The sequence below is a fragment of the Monopterus albus genome, unplaced genomic scaffold (genome assembly GCF_001952655.1).
Source record: "Monopterus albus unplaced genomic scaffold, M_albus_1.0 scaffold92.1, whole genome shotgun sequence".
Classification (NCBI taxonomy): domain Eukaryota; kingdom Metazoa; phylum Chordata; class Actinopteri; order Synbranchiformes; family Synbranchidae; genus Monopterus; species Monopterus albus.
Window position 1 is genome coordinate 1,931,379 of NW_018127972.1, and position 19,203 is coordinate 1,950,581.

At 40.3% G+C, this 19,203-nt stretch overlaps 1 protein-coding gene across 14 annotated transcripts in view; it reads left to right on the forward strand.

Moving 5' to 3' along the window:
- rbfox1 (RNA binding fox-1 homolog 1) overlaps window positions 1-19,203 on the forward strand; it is a 315,653-nt gene that overhangs the window by 221,079 nt on the left and 75,371 nt on the right. For 12 of the 14 annotated variants that reach the window (XR_002275544.1, XR_002275543.1, XM_020608189.1 and 9 more), the window contains one exon: window positions 18,403-18,678. Coding sequence is in view for 12 of the 14 variants with exons in the window: in XM_020608189.1 (XP_020463845.1) it covers window positions 18,403-18,678 (276 nt within the window). In the remaining 2 variants the exon portion in view is untranslated. Of the gene's footprint in view, window positions 1-12,859; window positions 12,914-13,628; window positions 13,664-18,402; window positions 18,679-19,203 lie in introns of those variants that run through there. The other 2 variants (XM_020608187.1, XM_020608188.1) reach the window with 2 other exon arrangements.

The window sequence follows — 19,203 nt, forward strand, 5'->3', positions numbered from 1 at the left end:
GAAGAGCGGGTTATTCCCTAACCGTAGGGTCAGCGGTGTGATCCCTGGCTTCACCAGTCCACATGTCGAAGTGTCCATGGGCAAGACACTGAACCCCAAGTTGCTCCTGGTGATATCACTGGTGTGCGAATGTGTTAATGTTTGTGTGAGCAAATGGATAAAGAGACAGATAGTGTTAAAATGCACTGAATATGGTTCATTGCATAGAAAAGCACTATACAAATATAAGTCAATTTACATTACATGATAAAAGATTGCACTGTATTAGATTGAGCTCCACTCATAATACACTGTGACTCCAGGCTACAACAAAATCTAAAATAACTTGATGAGGTAATGATGTTGTTATGAAAACATTTGAACCATGAAGTTTTTTTTCTCTTCCACTACTCATATAGATCTGCCATCAGATGAAATCATTTCATTTTAATTGCATTAAGAAGTAATATCACTCAGCATAATACCACAGGATGACAGTGACACTAACAGACAGCACCCTGAAAAAACACAAAGACGTTGGATTTTGAATAACTTCCGAGCTTATATCAAGTTCTGATTGACAAAGACATGCCTTGTGTCAAACCACAGGCTGGTAAACTGGCTTGTTTTAGGTCTACTGGATTTAATTACAGCTAAGAGTTATGGCTGTTCTAGCTACTATTAGTTACCACTCAACCTGACACGCAGCACAGCTAGTTTTTTTGCTGTCCTTCCACCCATCCCCTGCAATGTCATCCACTCAACTGAGTGGTGGGGGGCAGCTGCTGGCCCTTTTCTTGTGTTGATGATCGTGCACTAAGCTTAGAGTCATTTTTTATTCGATTAATTTAACAATTAATTTCAGATAGAAACTAAACCAGGCAACACCTAGCTTAACTGGAAGGCATTCACAAGGCCCATCCAGTCTTATAACTATCTTAAGTTTAAAAACTGAAAGAGATTTCACTGTTTCCAGTCAATTTCAGAGCCAAGAATATTTATATACTAATATGTAATATTTCACAGTCTGTCTCTCTCTTCCCCATCATGGACATACAGCCACAGTGCACCTTCTCTCACTCCCTCAGTCTTGCCAGTAACTTTCTGTAACTTTCTGTACAATTTTGATCGCATTTCCTCTCTGGTCTTCTCTCCTTTCCCCAACAGCTGATCTCTGACTCATTGTGGCTAATGTTATTTAGCATTCATTCACATCTTTCAGTCAAGCATATTTCAGAATTTTCAGTGACCATGGTATAACATTGTCTTTATCTTAAGCCAGGAGCCAATCTCAAAAGCTAGTCAGATCTTAGATATTGTGGTGTTTTAGATGTTAAAGATGGCAAGCATAATATATCCGTAAAAGAAGCAAATCTTTTTGCAGTATATTAGCTACATTAGCTAATACTAATAGTTAATGTTAGCATAAAATGTCAAAAACACTCAACATGGTCCTTATTCTTAAATAACACTGCTAACAAAACTCTGTCCATGGTTTGCACATTTTTAGTTAGCAGTTTGTTTACATGCTCCTTCAGGCTAAGTTGTCAATCACACACATACACACTAAAACACCCACTCTTAGGCTTGAAAATTAAATGAACATTTCTGAAGCCTCTTCAATGAGCTTTTTCACCTTCTTTTCATTAATAAACAAATAATAACAACACAATCTCTTTGACATTAGTTTGACTGCAATAAAAAAAATGACAAACTGTTCAGACCATAATGACATAGCTATACACGCTAGCTCAGTCTCTCACAGAATGACAGTACGATGTCCCCAGTAGGTTCTGTGTGACTGAAGAATTAATTAGTGAATAGATTAAGTACTTGATAGGTGAACCCTCACACACATAATACAGCACAAAGAGCATATTGTACAAAAGGTGTGTGTGTGTGTGTTTGGGCTCATCTGCATGAGGGTTTCTGAAGTCAGCCAAGGTCATGTATACTTTATAGCTGTGCTCTCTGTCAGAAATCAAATTTTAAATGGGTGAAATGAACCTTGAAAACATATCCACACAATCTGAATAGACAGAAGAACTTCAGCCATGTCCTCAGGCATTAAAGAAAAACATGTCAACCATTTAGTAGACAATACAAACTGACTTGCTATATAAGGGCCTATTACAAATACACCCACTCTGTGGGAATGGCCCTATACACATATCTGTAAGTGTGTTTTTGCAGAAGGGATGTTCACCCTACAAAGAGCAAGGTTACAAAGAATCATGTTTGCACTCTATTAAAGGCCAGAGGTCAGATCTGCGTCAGATAACACATGCTTGCTTTAGCATGCATAATGTTCTTCAGGCATGTTCAGATTGTCTGCAAAACAAATTGCTTATATATAAATTTTGATCAGTGGACTCATGTTTGACCTTGCAGTCTATGTTTAATCAGCACTAACAATGTGCCAACTGTACAGACATTAGCTGTAGCTGTTTGCCACAGCTGACAATGTACAGGTATGCACTGACCATGTGCCAGTGTGCTGGTCTGTGTTTGTGTCACAGCTGAGACTCTGATCCTACCAGGAACAAGTTCTCCTAACTAAACAACAAAATAAAGTAGGGCAAGAGTCATCATGTTTTTTGAATTTATAACCCAGCTGTATGTGTGGTACCGAGCTGTGCGGGGAATTATAATTTTTATGACAGTTTGTGACAGGTACGTAAATCATACCTGCAAGGGGGGTAACACATGCTCTGAAGGAAATTTTTTTTTGGGTAACAGACGAAGTTTGGAGAACCTGTCGTGTACTATTCGTGCTGCCTAACCGATTTACAACCTGTGTAATAGATGTTTTCTTGTTAGCCTCACGAGGCGTACATATTTTCTGAAGCTGAGTGGAAGGAGAGTCATTGATACCAGGGAGTTCCTGCCCTTCGTGTGCTGTTACTGGAGTGAAAAAGATTGGTTTTGGACCCGACTTTGGATTACTGGAGTTTTCTTCAACTACACCTTCGCAAAGTTTTTTTTTTTTTGGCCGGCCAAGACTAGAGACAATTGCAATACTGCTGGAGACTCATCCTCAGCATTCAGAGGCAATAAAACATTGTTTTGGATTTGTATACCGGCCCGGACCTGAAATTTATTTCATTGGAGAACAAGACTTTTCAACACCTATCCAGTAAGCCAGTGTTTATGTACTAGCTTGGTAAGCTAGTCATCTTTGGTTCCAAAGTTTTATATATTCATTTCTGTTCAAGTGACATATTACAGATTTGTATTGTTTATCAAGTGTGGGAAAAGTTTTGTTTCATATGATGAACAGTTGTGTTGTGTTTTGATATGGTTTCTTTACCAGATGTCTGATAGTGGAGAAGAATGTGAAAAGAAAATTTTGTTTGTTGTCTGCTGACCTGTACAGAGGAGAACCATACGAGATATTCAGTCCGGTACTATATATATTTTTCTTGGATATTGGTGGTAAACTGCTACCGGACCCTGAATAAATTACCTCTTTGGTTGTGAGAAAATTACAAGCTGGTCTGTGTTTGTGTCACAGCTGAGACTTTTGCCATTGGCTATGGCCTTTAGCTTGTGTCCTATTGCTAATAAACAGCCAGCAAAACCAGTTAACATCTCATTGTCTTCTATAGTGAGACGCCACTCTGTGTTTACTTATGTTCCCATGGGTCTTTGACCTTGCCTGATCATAGTCCTTGTTTGTTATTTGTTTTTCTGACCTTCTCCCCTTTGGCTGTTCATAGAAAAATAAAGCCTATCAGCACAGCGCATATGTCTTTCTGTAATATGGCTACACATACATTCTTTCACAGTAATTCGAGCTGATGAAGTTGCTATTAAATTTTACATAAACATTTCCCTGGCATTAAATATGGAAAAAAAACTTTATGGCATATATGAATTGTTCACAGTTTTGTGTGTGAGATACAAACACCTCTCTCCCAATGACAACAGCCAACAGATGGCTCTATATTACTGAGCCATTATCTGTGCTTTTACAACCCCTCGCTCTCTCCTAGCTAGCTGTACAAGCCATTGTAATGGCTTTCACTACTACAAAGTGCAAACACTGATCCTGACAACAGAAAAACATCTGTGGGCTTGTTTGGCACATGAACAAGTGTTAAATATCAGAAAAGAGAAGCTGCTGGTTCAGTGACTGATGCCAGTCCTATAGACTGACAAACCTACAAACACATACAAAGCAATATATGTATATAATATAAGAGATAAACTCCATCCTCTGACGCACCTCACATAAACACACTAATTAGTAATAATTATAACCTACGACATGCAATGAATTAATAGACACTGCAGCTGACATTTCAAGACAGTTTCTAATCGATGGGAAACTTAATTAAATGTCATTTTATTTATAACATGGAACAAGGAAAGTCTTTGCATTGCATTATATTGCTGTGAATAACTAGATGAACAATCTGACTGGAGCAAGTCAAATTTATACATGTATCATTTCATGGAATGTAAAAGCAGTGTTCACAAATGTGACTGGTAAATATGGAGAAATGTAAATGGTCTTATTTAGTGCTTTTCTATGCAATGATGCACACTCAAAGCACTTTACACTGTTCCCATTTACCCATTCACAGACAGAAACACACTGGTGACATCACTGGGAGAAACCAGGGATTTCAGTGTCTTGCTCAAGGGCACTTCAACATGTGGACTGGAGGAGCCAGGGTTCAAACAATGACCCTTGTAGAGGTTGCTCCATGTGTTTTATTGTGTGGACTGTTGAGCAAATGTTAGTGGTCAAAAAACATGGCCTTTACAGAATTCTTATACATCAAATTATGAAGAGAGAACTCTTTATGTCCTTATACCTCTTTAAAGAGCCCCTTGTTTTCTAATTTATCTACAATGTTTCAACTGTGAATTATCATCTTAAACCTGACCTAAAGCTCAAACAGTGAGGTGTACGTATGTTCTAGTACTTCTATGCAGTAGCAACTCAGTTTATACATATCTCGCAAACTCTCGCTCATGAGACTTTTTTTGAAAAATGGTGTTGCGATCAGAATTGTTTTACATGTGTAGTACAGCTGTGAGAGATCAGTTGTGCACGGCGCACTGAGGCTACAGAATGGCCAAAAACTGGCACATGCCCTGGAGCCACACTCACAGCTGCTGTGTTCATTGTGGCTGGTTGACATATGGACTACTATACTGCACATGCCTACCGCATAATGCACTGTCTGTCAATTTTTCTAGGGTTTATGTTCTGTTTTATAGTTATACTTTGGCTGTGTACTGTACCGCTGTTTTTGGAGTTTGAGCATCATCAGATTTGATGATGCTCAGGATATTCTGCAATTCAACCATCTCTCTCTCTCTCTTTGTAACGACTGGCCATACTGCATAGTGTCGGAGATATTTAATAATAACAATAAATAAGTTACATCTCATGTTGTGACGCACTACATTTCATTTTCCACTGTAGTTTGCACCTTGCAGGTTCATGGACACAGCCTGCCCATCATCACAATATCAGAAAATGAAGACACATACATTAAGTGAATAAGTATTAAAATGACTAGCATGATAAATACACTCAAGCAATTAAATATAACAACTGTCAGCAGTGTAATTGGGCTGCCTTGCATTGCTCCGCCTTCAACAGAGCCCGGCTCACTGAGACATGTGACTGGCTGAAATGTTGCGTCAAGACAACATCCTTAGATTCAGTAGCAGTTACTTTTTATTTGTAATTTCATTGCAGAAAGATTTGATTAGCAGATTCACTGTGTTTTTCTGATGAGGAGTTAAAATAATGCCCTGAACCAATGGCTCCAAGCTGCAAGCTGGTAACACCATAGGACCCCATGAGTTAGGTGTCATTTCTCAGTGCCTGGTACTGCCCCCACATGATCTAGAAGCCAAGCAGTGGGTCAACCAAAATGCAAAGCAGACTCAAACTCAAGCATCCAAAGTCCTAGCACTCTGTTTTGCAACTTTGCTATCTGCTCCAAACAGTAGCAGATACCTGCTATGTCTACAGAAAAATGCAGGGCTTCATTCATTCAAAAAGACATTGCATCAGAGAATTATCCAACAATCAAGCACAATCCCTCAAAAAGAGCTGCACAGAAACATTTGAGGAGACATGGTGACCCAAGAAGAAGGCTATAACGGAGAGGTGGTTTAGAAAAACTGCAGTGCTACACATCCAACAATCTCATACATTACCCTCAAAACTTATCTGCATTTGCAGTTTAGTTCAATGCTCTAGTTTTTATAGGAGAAAGGGTTGGCTCCTTTGTCTGAAGGAAAATCTACAAAATGTTAAACTAACATCACAAACCACACAAAGTTTAAAGTGAAGCCTGACCACAGGGTTTTTTTCTTTACGTCTTTGTAGGCATTCATATAGCGGCCTGGTTTGTGTATGCACGGGGTGCTGTATCTGCGAGTGTAGGCTGAGTACCACCTACAGACATTGCAGTGAAGGTGGTCAGTTATCACGGCAGAGAGTGATACTTTGATTGCCTACATCTGTAGCTTTGCACCCATCATAATTCCAAAGTCTGTAAGTACACTGCTCAAAAAAATAAAGGGAACACTTAAACAACACAATGTAACTCCAAGTCAATCACACTTCTGTGAAATCAAACTGTCCACTTAGGTAGCAACACTGATTGACAATCAATTCCACATGCTGTTGTGCAAATGGAATAGACAACAGGTGGAAAGCATAGGCAGTTAGCAAGACATCCCCAATAAAGGAGTGGTTCTGCAGGTGGTGACCACAGACCACTTCTCAGTTCCTATGCTTTCTGGCTGATGGTTTGGTCACTTTTGAATGCTGGCGGTGCTTTCACTCTAGTGGTAGCATGAGACGGAGTCTACAACCGAAACAAGTGGCTCAGATAGTGCAGCTCATCCAGGATGGCACATCAATGCGAGCTGTGGCAAGAAGGTTTGCTGTGTCTGTCAGTGTAGTGTCCAGAGCATGGAGGCGCTACCAGGAGACAGGCCAGTACATCAGGAGATGTGGAGGAGGCCGTAGGAGGGCAACAACCCAGCCATGAGGGTGGTATGAGGGCCCGACGTCCACAGGTGGGGGTTGTGCTTACAGCCCAACACCGTGCAGCATGTTTGGTATTTGCCAGAGAACACCAAGATGGCCAAACCCGCCACTGGCGCCCTGTGCTCTTCACAGATGAAAGCAGATTCACACTGAGCACAGGTGACAGATGTGACAGGGTCTGGAGACGCCGTAGAGAACGTTCCGCTGCCTGTAACATCCTCCAGCATGACCGGTTTGGCAGTGGGTCAGTAATGGTGTGGGGAGACATTTCTTTAGGGGGCCGCACAGCCCTCCATATGCTCGCCAGAGGTAGCCTGACTGCCATTAGGTACCGAGATGAGATCCTCAGACCCCTTGTGAGACCATATGCTGATGCGGTTGGCCCTGGGTTCCTCCTAATGCAAGACAATGCTAGACCTCATGTGGCTGGAGTGTGTCAGCAGTTCCTGCAAGACGAAGGCATTGATGCTATGGACTGGCCCGCCCATTCCCCAGACTTTGGGTGTCACTCCAGATCCAGACCTCCATGGGTTGCTAAATTTGATTTCCATTGATAATTTCTGTGTGATTTTGTTGTCAGCACATTCAACTATGTAATGAACAAGGTATTTAATAAGAATATTTCATTCATTCAGATCTAGGATGTCTTATTTTTGTGTTCCCTTTATTTTTTTTTGAGCAGTGTATTTCAAAATGATAACCCAAGAGCCTCCTCCTGAAAACGAGAGAATAGTTCTTGATCACACACAACTCCTGCTGTTGGTGTTGTGCCAAAATATCTTTCCCCATCGAGATGTGGACCCCCTTACCTGAATCCTAACATTACCCTAACTCAAACCACTACATGAAACATAGTTTTGAACAGGGGAAACACATCTCAACAGGGGAACACTTTGACACAAGACCTACAGGAAGCCAGGACAACGCATAAACAAAAAACATTGACAAATAAGCCAAATTTTAGACAATGACAGTACCTCAAATCCTACCTCACATGTTTGAACCAGAATATGAAAGTGAACAGCACAACAAACAGCATTAATTGATTTGAATTTCTCCTCCATTGATAGGTAAACAACCTATAATAAATATAATACCCAGGAACAATCAGAAGTAGTTGTATAGTATGGCTGATACTGCAAACCTGGCTAACTCATCACCGGGATGAAGTTTTGTATCACTGAATGAATGAACAACTGAATGAATGTCTGGCCTCGAGTCCTGACTGAGTAGGTCTGCCAGGCATCCCAGCAGTGCTCTATACGTGTCTGTCTTTTTTCTGCGTGTGTGTGTGTGATCATCCCCCTGCATTGGTTTTGCTTCAGTCACACCCTACCTCCCATTGCCCCAAGCCATCTGTCAAGTACATGACCAGGTCACACACACCTACACACACACACACACACACACACACACACAAACATCTGGCCGGTGCTCACCCTTTCCATATCCCTTTATCCAGCTTCTCCTTCCTCATACACTCCCTGTCCCATGAGTCTCAGCAATAAAAGAGTTAGAAGGCCATGCCTTCTTAGCAAACTGTCGATCTGTAGATGATACACTTAGGTTATTTTATTTATACCCGTAGGTAAATTTGTTTTGCAGTCAGATCAGATCAGATGACATCCTGAACACATTCACTAAAAACCACAAACATAACACCAACACATACACTGAACGTAATAGAAATACTCAGAACTCCACCATTTGCACACACACTGTCTGTGTGTGTGCGTGTGCCTGGTTTTACCCACATTGTGGAGTCTGAAACCTATTTACATGCTCACATTCTGGGGACTTGGACTTCCTTATGTAACTCATATAAATCATAGAATTTTAGGGTGATGACTTGGTATAAGGTTAGTGTAAATTTACAGTTATGATTAAGGTTATGCTTAGGGTTAGAGTAAGTCTCCAGGAAATTCAAATCAATTTGGGTCAGTTTTATTTGTATAGCACCAAGCAAAAATCATCTCAGAGCACTTTACATAATAGATTCTGGAGATTTTTTTTTTTTTTTAGAGAGAAACCCCTAACAAATCCCTGTTGGGCAAGCACTTGGTGACAGTGTGTGTGTGAGGGGGGAACTTCCTTTAATGAAAGAAACCTCCAACAGACCCCAGCTCTTGGTGGGTGGCCTTCTGCCTTGACCAGTTGGGGTGAGCAGATAGAGAAGAGAGAAAAGAAAAGAAAAGAAAAGAAAAAAGACACAACATACACAACAACAAACAATCCAACACTGGGCAGGTTGATGTGGCTGTTGACTGCTCATCAGATACGTAGAGCTCCAGAGCCAAGGCAACCTGCAGAAAGGTACAGAGAGATAACACAGTACATGAGAGAGGTGACACAAAGTGATGCATAATGATGGCATATAGAGAGGAGAGAAACTCAGAACATCATGGGAAGACCCCCAGCAATCTAGTTCTATAGCCGCATAAGTAAGGGAAAGCTCAGGGTTACCTGAGTTTTGCTATAACCATAAGTTTTATCAAAAATGAAAGTCTTAAGTCTAATCTTAAAGGTAGAGAGGGTGTCTGCCTCCCAAACTGAGACTGGGTTCCACAGGAGAGGAGCTTGATAGCTAAAGGCTCTGCCTCCCATTCTACTTTTGTGGATTTTAGGAACCACAAGTAGACCTGCACTCTGAGAGTGAAGTGCTCTGTTAGGATGATAAGGCTCTACAAGGTCTTTAAGATATAATGCATGGACCAGTTTTTCAGCCTCACATTGAAAAAATAATGAATATAAGTCAATGTAAAATCCCCAAAAGGAGCACAACATACACAACAACAAACAATCCAACACTGGGCAGGTTGATGTGGCTGTTGACTGCTCATCAGATACGCAGAGGCCCCGACCCCACGCCACCCGCCGCAGAGCTCCAGAGCCAAGGCAACCTGCAGAAAGGTACAGAGAGATAACACAGTACATGAGAGAGGTGACACAAAGTGATGCATAATGATGGCATATAGAGAGGAGAGAAACTCAGAACATCATGGGAAGACCCCCAGCAATCTAGTTCTATAGCCGCATAAGTAAGGGAAAGCTCAGGGTTACCTGAGTTTTGCTATAACCATAAGTTTTATCAAAAATGAAAGTCTTAAGTCTAATCTTAAAGGTAGAGAGGGTGTCTGCCTCCCAAACTGAGACTGGGTTCCACAGGAGAGGAGCTTGATAGCTAAAGGCTCTGCCTCCCATTCTACTTTTGTGGATTTTAGGAACCACAAGTAGACCTGCACTCTGAGAGTGAAGTGCTCTGTTAGGATGATAAGGCTCTACAAGGTCTTTAAGATATAATGCATGGACCAGTTTTTCAGCCTCACATTGAAAAAATAATGAATATAAGTCAATGTAAAATCCCCAAAAGGAGTTAAAACTAAAACAAACATGTATTTGTGTGTGTCTCTCACTCTGTCTTTCTCTGTTCTGTGATTTACGGTTGACTGACAGAGCCACAAAGATGTCAAACCAGATGTACCCATTATTTCACAAAGAGAGAACCAGACATTTCACAAGTAGGGTGGAGGCATGGACCAACCACTGAAATAGCTATCAATTATCAACAGTGACAAAAAATGAAGAACAATTAAGCACTTTATTGTTAAATTTTGGTAACAGTGAATGTTTAAAAATTTTAGAAAGGCAAATATAAGAAAAATGCTCATTTATTGTTGGGACATCAGAGAAACAGGTATAGTCTCAATAATCATCATAGTTTTACTTTTCATACAGCTGTGAAAGACAATATTTATGTAATTTACCCTTTACCAAGATACATTTGTAACACTTTGTAAGGCAAAATAATTTTACATTAAAGAATATGGACTGAGATTTTCTGTTATTTCCCATCCAAAGATTAAAACCAGCAATGAATTTGGTGTTCTGACCGTAATGTCTGTGATTCAAGAACATGCTTTAACATATTCTCCAACTATTAAAAACACACCAGTGAGCCAGACTGCTGCAAAAAAAAAAAAAAAAAATCTGGAGTGCATCTTTTGTCAAAAATCTGCTTCAATTGCTAAGAATGGCCATGACTTTTCAGCATAGTAATACCATCATGCTAACAACACAAGAGAGTAGTGGAGAAGTGTGTAAACAGGGCAGAGGTCATGCACATGTGGAGTTGGCCTCTTACTTGAGAGACTGCTTCAGCATCCTCCACTCTTCAGGGATGAGTGAGGGGTTTGGAACCTGCCTGTGCATTCACCCAAAAGAAGGTTACTGTAGTGCACTTGAATAAATAGTGAATGTGAATTATGCTTTTCTTTTTTTTTCAGTTCACATATCTGGTTTCTGTCCAGATTTTCGTCTCAGTACTGCACTGCAATATGTGTGTAAATGTTTTGTAAATTTCTACTTTTCTTTTTGAGCTATTTATTTGTTAGCAGTAACTGAACAACAAACAAATAGTTTAAAATTATATACATAAATACATTAAAATAAAATATTATTGTGATTCTTGCTTTACTTTGCTACATATTGCACTGTTATATGCAAGGCAAAGCAATTACAGGCATATCAAATGTACTGTCACAGGGTCCTGACCATAGATGTTAGTGGACGGGACATGAGCCAAACCAAACAAATATTCCTAAAGCTGACTTCTGTCTTATTTGATCAATATTGTCATGCTGATTCGTGTACAAGTGGCAAATTTTTTTGGTAAGTTAGTTTTTAATACGTTAATTGATTATATAAGAAGTGATGGATTTCAGATAATTTGACAGCTTTGGCGATATGAATCTTTTTGCAAAGTGCACCACAAAAGCAAGATGACCGCTCATGTATTGGCAATATTTTGGCTTCATTTTTGCATAGTAGCAGGTAGTGGTGATGCGTTGTCCCTCTTTATACACAGTCTATGGTCCTGACATACACAGCAAAAGTCAGCTAAGCTGCTGTTATTGGCTACAGCAATGATGTGAACTTGCCAGCTTTCCCACTCTACAAGAGAACTGCTGTGGTTTAGGAGGTAGAGTGGTCGTCCCCCTAACCGGAAGGTTGGTGGCTCCATTCCCATTCTCTCCAGTCGACATGTTGAAATGTCCTTGATCAAGACACTGAACCCCAAGTTGCCCCGGATGGCCAGAGCAGCAACTTGCAGGGAGAGCACCATCATCAGTGTGTGTGTGAGTTGGCACCACAGGTGGCTACCTAGGTTATGTACTGGAGACAAATTCCTTGTGTGTGTAACATAACAAGTGATTATCATTATCATTTATATTACAAAATGTGTTAACACCTGCTAACCTGCAAAAACACGCAGACAGTTCAAGATTCAAGAATCCTTTATTCTCACTGGATGGTATATACAACAAAATTCAAGCACCCTGCCTAAAATGGGGCTTAATTAAAAACTACTCATGCACTAACACATGCACACACATGCAGTTCCACACATATACTTCTGTATGCATACATAAAAACATATATAAAATATATTTTAAATAAAAAGTTATTAAACACAGCAGCAGTGTGAGTAAATATTCCAAATATCACACAAAATTGAAGTTATAGTAAACAGATGACTAAGTGTTGTCACATAGGCATGATATGTGATTTTAGTGCAGCATTCAATGTGGTGATGGCTCTAGGGAACAAACTGTTCATCAGTCTTGCGGTGCATGCCCTGATAGACCTTCATCATTTTCCTGAGGGTAGAAGTTCAAATAATTGATGGGCAGGGTGAGGTGAGTTTTTTAAGATGCTGGATGCCTTCTGCAGGCAAAGGGAGGTGTAGATGTCTTCCAGGGCAAGCAAATGTGTGTTAGTGATGTTTTGAGGAGATTTAATGATGCATTGTAGAACCTTTCTGTCAATTGTAGAACTGTTCCCATACCACACCAGGATCCCATGAGTCAGGATGCTCTCAGTGCAGCAGCAGTAGAAGGACATCAGCAGGTACTGTGGCAGATTGACTCTCCTAAGAGTCCTTGGAAGTAGAGTTGCTTTTGTGCTTTCTTAACGAAACAGTTTGTGGTAATTGAATGCATAACCATGGCATTCAATTCAATTCAATGTATGGGGATGTCTCATTTTATGAGCTCATTGTCCTCTCGTTTGGTTTGAAGCTAATTTGTTGCCTGATCACTATAGGCTAATGTGTTAATAGCTGTCTACACTGGAAGGTCAGGTAAAAAAGTCAATTTTCAAAGAGAGTGATGCATGCACCTTCCCAAAGATATGTTCAAATCCTGTCTTTCATGCCTCTAGACAGCTGGCTGGTCACTATGTGAAGCAGGGAATGATATGAGATTTGGAAAGTTCCAAAACGGGACACAATCCATGTATGTGCAAAAAAAATGTTTATAATTACATGGACAAGGGTGTTCATATACTGTATGTTTAGAGATGTAAAATTAAGAGGCAAAAATGGGGCAAAGGGGGAAGCAATAACACATATTAATGAGAAGGGAAGGATTGTGAGAGAGGAAAGACTGTGGTGAAAACATTTTGGGGATTGCTGCTTTCATTCACAGTGGCACCTCCTCCTCCTCTTCCTCCTCCTCTTTTTGCTCGTTCCCCCACTACATACACACACACACAAAGCCATGCATAATTGATGTTAGCTGTAGGCAGACACTAGCAGGCTGGACTTTATAGCGCAACTGGATGTGCATGGAGGAAGGCAGAGGCGAGATGGTAGAGCAGGTACTTCTTAGAATACATGGTTTTTCCTCCATCTCTCTCTCACTCCCTCTTTCTCTCCTCATTGTCACTTCTACACTCAATCTCCACACTGTTTGTACTGCAACTGCAGAAGGCAGTTTGCTGCATGCTCCTTTTGTTGCGTGTATTTGTGTGTGTGTGTGTGTGTGTGTGTGTGTGTGTGGGTGTGTGTGTGTGTGTGTGTGTGTGTGTGTGTGTGTATTTATGTGACATGTGGGTTTGCAGGACTGGAAGCTTGTTTGTGTTTTGGTTGGTGTGTGATGCATGCGTGTCTTTCTTTCTGTCTTATTCTTTCATCTTCATTCATGGTAGAAGCCAGCAGCAGAAAATGAAATTGTGCAATAGAGAGACAGAGACAGAGGGAGAGCAAAAAAGGAGAAGTGTTAAGAAATGAAACCAGGAAACACTGCATGCTGGAAAAGTTTATTGTGTTTGTTCACTAGGGAGAAATTTTACTTTTTGTTGTGATATTTCCAAGTCTCTTAATATAATACTCAGACAATTTTTTATTTTGAATAAGATTATATTGCTGTAACAATTCCCACTGCTCATACTGGCTGTGAAGACTAACTTTAACCTGAACCTAAATCCAACCCTAACTCCAAGTGCTACAGGAAAGTTCATCGGGAGAACAGACTCTGACATAGAACCAGAAGAAAAAAAGCAATAAATCTGCTATTAACAAAGTGTTTTTCTTAATCCAAATCTTGATATTTACTGAATCCTAATTGAGCCAGAAAGCAGTGATGAACATTGGAAGGAATATTTGTTTAGTTTGAAGTATGAAGTCAAGTGCTGTCAAGTTTTAAGTTTTTTACTTAATTTGTTTTGTTTTTTTAATCATTTAAAATGGGTTTTTGTCAGGATCCGACTATATAAAACTGACAAATATCAGACAAAACATAAATGCATAAAGACAAAGACCTAAAACATCTATAGTGTACAGTGCATGAAAATCTGGGTGCAATTAATAATGTCAGTATATTCAAACTAAGGGGAAGAAATGCACAAAAGAACCTTATTAATCTCACCAATTTTTTGTTTGTTTAACTTGTAACTGTGCTTGTCAGAGTATACTGTGCTCATCTGCCCAGTATATGTCTGCTATTGTGTAGCACATGTTGACACATTTAGCAGTGAGCATAAGTTTTTATTTTTTGGTCTATGCTAGGGATGGAACCCATTCAGTTCACTATAGTCACAGTTCAGAGTATGTAAGTATTGTTCAGTTCATATGAAATAGGTAAGACATAAGCAGAAAACATCGTTAGGGAAAAAGCCTCATGCCTATAACCCAGTAAAACTTGTTGGCAGGGATGAAATGTTGACTGCAGCTGTCAGTCAGTCTTATAAAGGGCTAGTGACCAAGACAAAGTACAGTTAGAGGATCCACATTAAATCAGTGTGCAGGTTATAATCTTTTTACTCTACAATTAAACATGCACACACAGTGATGAACAACACTAAATGAACAGGACAAGACATAATACAAAGTATGCACCACAGTACGTCACATACATTATAACTAAAAGCATGAAAATTATAACAGAAATCAAATGAAGGTGTGTACAATGCAAGGCCACAGACTTAGTGGTCCCAGAGTTGGGTAGCTTTCAGCAAGTTTTTTCACTTAGCTTGAAAGACTAATATTACCAACATTCAGGTCAGATCAACCGCTGTTTCTTTACAACCTGCCCAGATCATCAGACTGCTTGTGTTTAGTGATGTCACAGAATTCAGAGATGCCAGTATTTACTTTGGTGAGTACATTGTTATCAGTAGTGATCAACCTGAGGGCCAGAGCAATGAAAATGCATCCCAAATTGTACTAAGTTGTTGTTTCCCTTTTTAAACATCCTTAAAATTGCAATTCTTGTGGCTTTCAGAGAGGATGTTGGCTAAACAAATGCAGGGCGATAAAAGGCAACAGTGCAATTTCTCATGGAAGTCAAGTCAGTATGTTAGTAGTCAATAGATTTTATGATGCTCTGACAAGGAAGATAAATAGTCAATCACTGGAGGAGGGGCAAAGTCATTTAGAATGAAAACATGAGACAAATGTGTAATGTACTGTAGAATTGCCTAGTGAGATAGTGAGAAATAGAATGATACGGAAACAGTCATTTTTATTCTGGAAAAGGAGATAAATGCCTTCTCTCTCTCCCTCTTGTTCTTTCTATGCGCTTATTCAGAATTTTAATTGTATTCCTTTAGTTGCCTGTCTGTGTGTGTGTGTGTGTGTGTGTGTGTGTGTGTGTGTGTGTGTGTGTGTGCGTGTGTGTGTAGCACTTTGCCACGTACAGCATATTTCAGCCTTCTAAATGTGGTTCTCATTACACAGTAGAGCATTAAGCCAAGACTCACTGTCTGCATCCCTTTCTCGCTGTCTCCTTCTCTCTCTGTTTCTTTTTCCTATGGCTGCACTTCTCTCTGTAATGGCTGAGATATAAATATCTCACAGGAGTAACTGCTCTCACATACACAGTGACACATACAGTACAGTACTTAACAGTACGTGTGCTTTTTGAGGCGCATTTACTTTCTGTTCTTCAGTGTTTTTACCATTTTTTGAGAATCACAGTCAGTTGAAACCACATTTCTAAAACTCATAACAGTCATTTATGAGGTATTTTATATTTTGCATCTCAGAATTTAGCATCTTTGGCGTTGGTTAGGTTATACTGTCTTATTACAAACATGGGACTACTGGAATAGAGGACATATGCTGGCTAAATTTCCCGGGTGTGAGTGTGGTAAATACACTGCTCAAAAAATTAAGGGAATATTAAATCACACATTGGATCTTGATGATTGAATTATTCAAACTGAAAATCTGACAATTGCTCAAAGAATTTCATCAGCTGTCACATGGAGGTCTGTGTGGCCCTCCAAGGATATGGCTCCTCAAACCATCATTGACCCACCACCAATCCGATCATGCTTGGTCATGTTATAGGCAGCATAACATTCACCACGCCATCTCCAGATTCTTTCACGCCTGTCACATGTGCTCAGTGTGAATCTACTCTCATCTGTGATGAGAACAGGGCACCGGTGATGGACCTGCCAATTCTGGTGCTTTCTGGTGAATGGTGATTGAGCTGCACAGTGCTTGGCTACGAGCAAAGGTCATACTACAAGAAGTCAGGTCCTCATGCCACCCTCATGGAGTCTGTTTCTGACATTTTTATCAGAAACATGCATACCTGTTGGAGGTCATTTTGTAGGGCTCTCACAGTGCTCCTCTTGTTCCTACTTGCACAAAGGAGCAAATACGAGTTCTGCTGCTTGGTTGTTGTCCAACTCTCCTGGTGTAACAGCTGCCTGGTATCTCCTCCATGCTCTTGAGATTGTCCTGGGAGACACAACAAACCTTCTTGTGACAGCATGTGTGGATGTGCCATCTTGGAGTAACTGGACTACCTGTGTAAGGTGATTGGGCTGCAGGTACTGCCTCATACTACCAGTAGTGATTAGGACACTAGCAAAACACAAAACATGAGAAGAGTCACTCAGGAAGGATAAGGAGGGAGCATTTGTCTGTGGCCACCACATGCAAAACCTTTCCCTTTTGGAGGTTGTCTTCCTGTTCCCTCCCCATTGCACCTGTTGTCACTTTCATTTGCACCAAAGCAGGCGAAACAGATTCACAATGGATATATTGATATCCTTGAAGTTTAACAGATTTGGTGTTATGCTCTGATGATTAAGTATTCATTCATTCATTCATTCATTTATTGAGGAGTTTATTTTCCTTCATTCCCATGTAGTTTGTATCTAAAAAGAGGAATTCCATACTCTATAGTCCCGACACACCAAGACATTCTAAGTGTTATAGTTTGGTAACAGCTAATGACTGTAGTTATTTCATAATTGTAACAGTATATTTATGACAGTCTCCAAGACAATGGAAGATTAATAGATTGCTGCTAGCTAGCCAGCTAGCTAACCATTGGGCATTTTCCCTTATAAGTACTTATCTATTCTTGTGGACTTCTAAAACGCCATCAGTCACATCCCGAGTACTGTTCCAATTCAAAGTCTGCATCCAGCCAAGTACACATAAAAAAAAAAAAAGAAGTGATCTTGCTCCAGCCATTTTATGTAGGATGCTTTGGGAGCTTATTTGTGTGGAAATGGAGCAGCCAAGTATCCCAGAATGCACTACGTACCAGCTACTTGAGTTTGAGCCAGGCTCAAAGCTGTTATTATTTTCATCCTAGGACTGTTATTATGCCACTTTATAATGTTTAGATATTTTTTCAGGCAAGAAAGTAACCAGTTACATATGTGGTCAGTTTAATTTGGAAACTTGCTCTGATGATTTTGGAGATGCCAGTACATGTAACTGACCAGCTAACTATAATTAGCAGGAAGCTACAGCTTGTTCAGAGCACAATAGTCTGTCAGCAAGAGTGCTAGTGTTCCAGTTGTCTGTTTGGTATAGTCATATTTTGTAGTGGCCAAACTGTTGAACACAAGTGCAATTATGCCTGTTCAGCCTAAAGTTTGACCCACGTGACTAAACCATACTCCAACCCAAACATGATTTCTACATTTCTGTCTGAATCCAAGCCAAATCCTTGGGTACTGACAGGTCCTGTCAGGTTTGGTTTGGGTTTCTACTCTCTAGTCTGGAAAAGGAAGTCAGTGAAATCTCTAATGATGGAATGTTAAAATGGTCCTTTAAATTAAAAAGTCCATCTTATTCTCTTTTGCAGGGTAACCAGGAAACACCGGCACCCCCGGACCCATCCATGGCCCAGGCCTACTCATCAGCTCAGTTTGCCCATCCTCCCCAGAATGGCATTCCAACTGAGTTCACAGCTTCACACCACCATCCACATCCACACCAGCACCCAGCAGCACCACAGGACTACACTGGGGTCCAGGCCTCTGTCAGTGAGCATCCACTCAACATGTACCAGACCTCGCAGAACCACAATGAGCAGAGTGTGTCAGATTCTGGAAGTCAGACAGTCACTGGCACAGCCACGGTAAGGCATCACAGTAGAAGCTGGAATTTAAGTTGGGGATAGCTGGCTTTCACAGTTTGTATATTTTTGACAATGAAATCCCCTGTCCTATATAAGTTGTGCAATTAATGTGCGAAAAAAAAGTAAAACTGAGACATTTTGGTTTTGAAGCAGTTTGCGCTTCACATTTCACATTACACAACATTTCACAAAACAATAAAATAGAAAAAAGGCAACAATTCATATTATTGAAAGGGTAGGGACAACAATGCTTACTTGTGATTGGACAAAAACCAAGTCGATGACGATCAGCCGAGAGTATAATGAAGTACACCATGACCGAATGCTTGTCCAAGGATGTCGATGGTAATAGGCCAATTTTATACTGAGTTTGAAATGAATTTCTCATTTGTTCAAAAGAAAAAGGGTGCTTGGTCCTGGTGGTTCCAAACATTCCACTGAACAATCATTGAGACCACTGTGCTCCTAGGAACACAGAAAGCTTTAGAAATATTTTCATACTCTTTTCGTGATCTATGCCTTGGC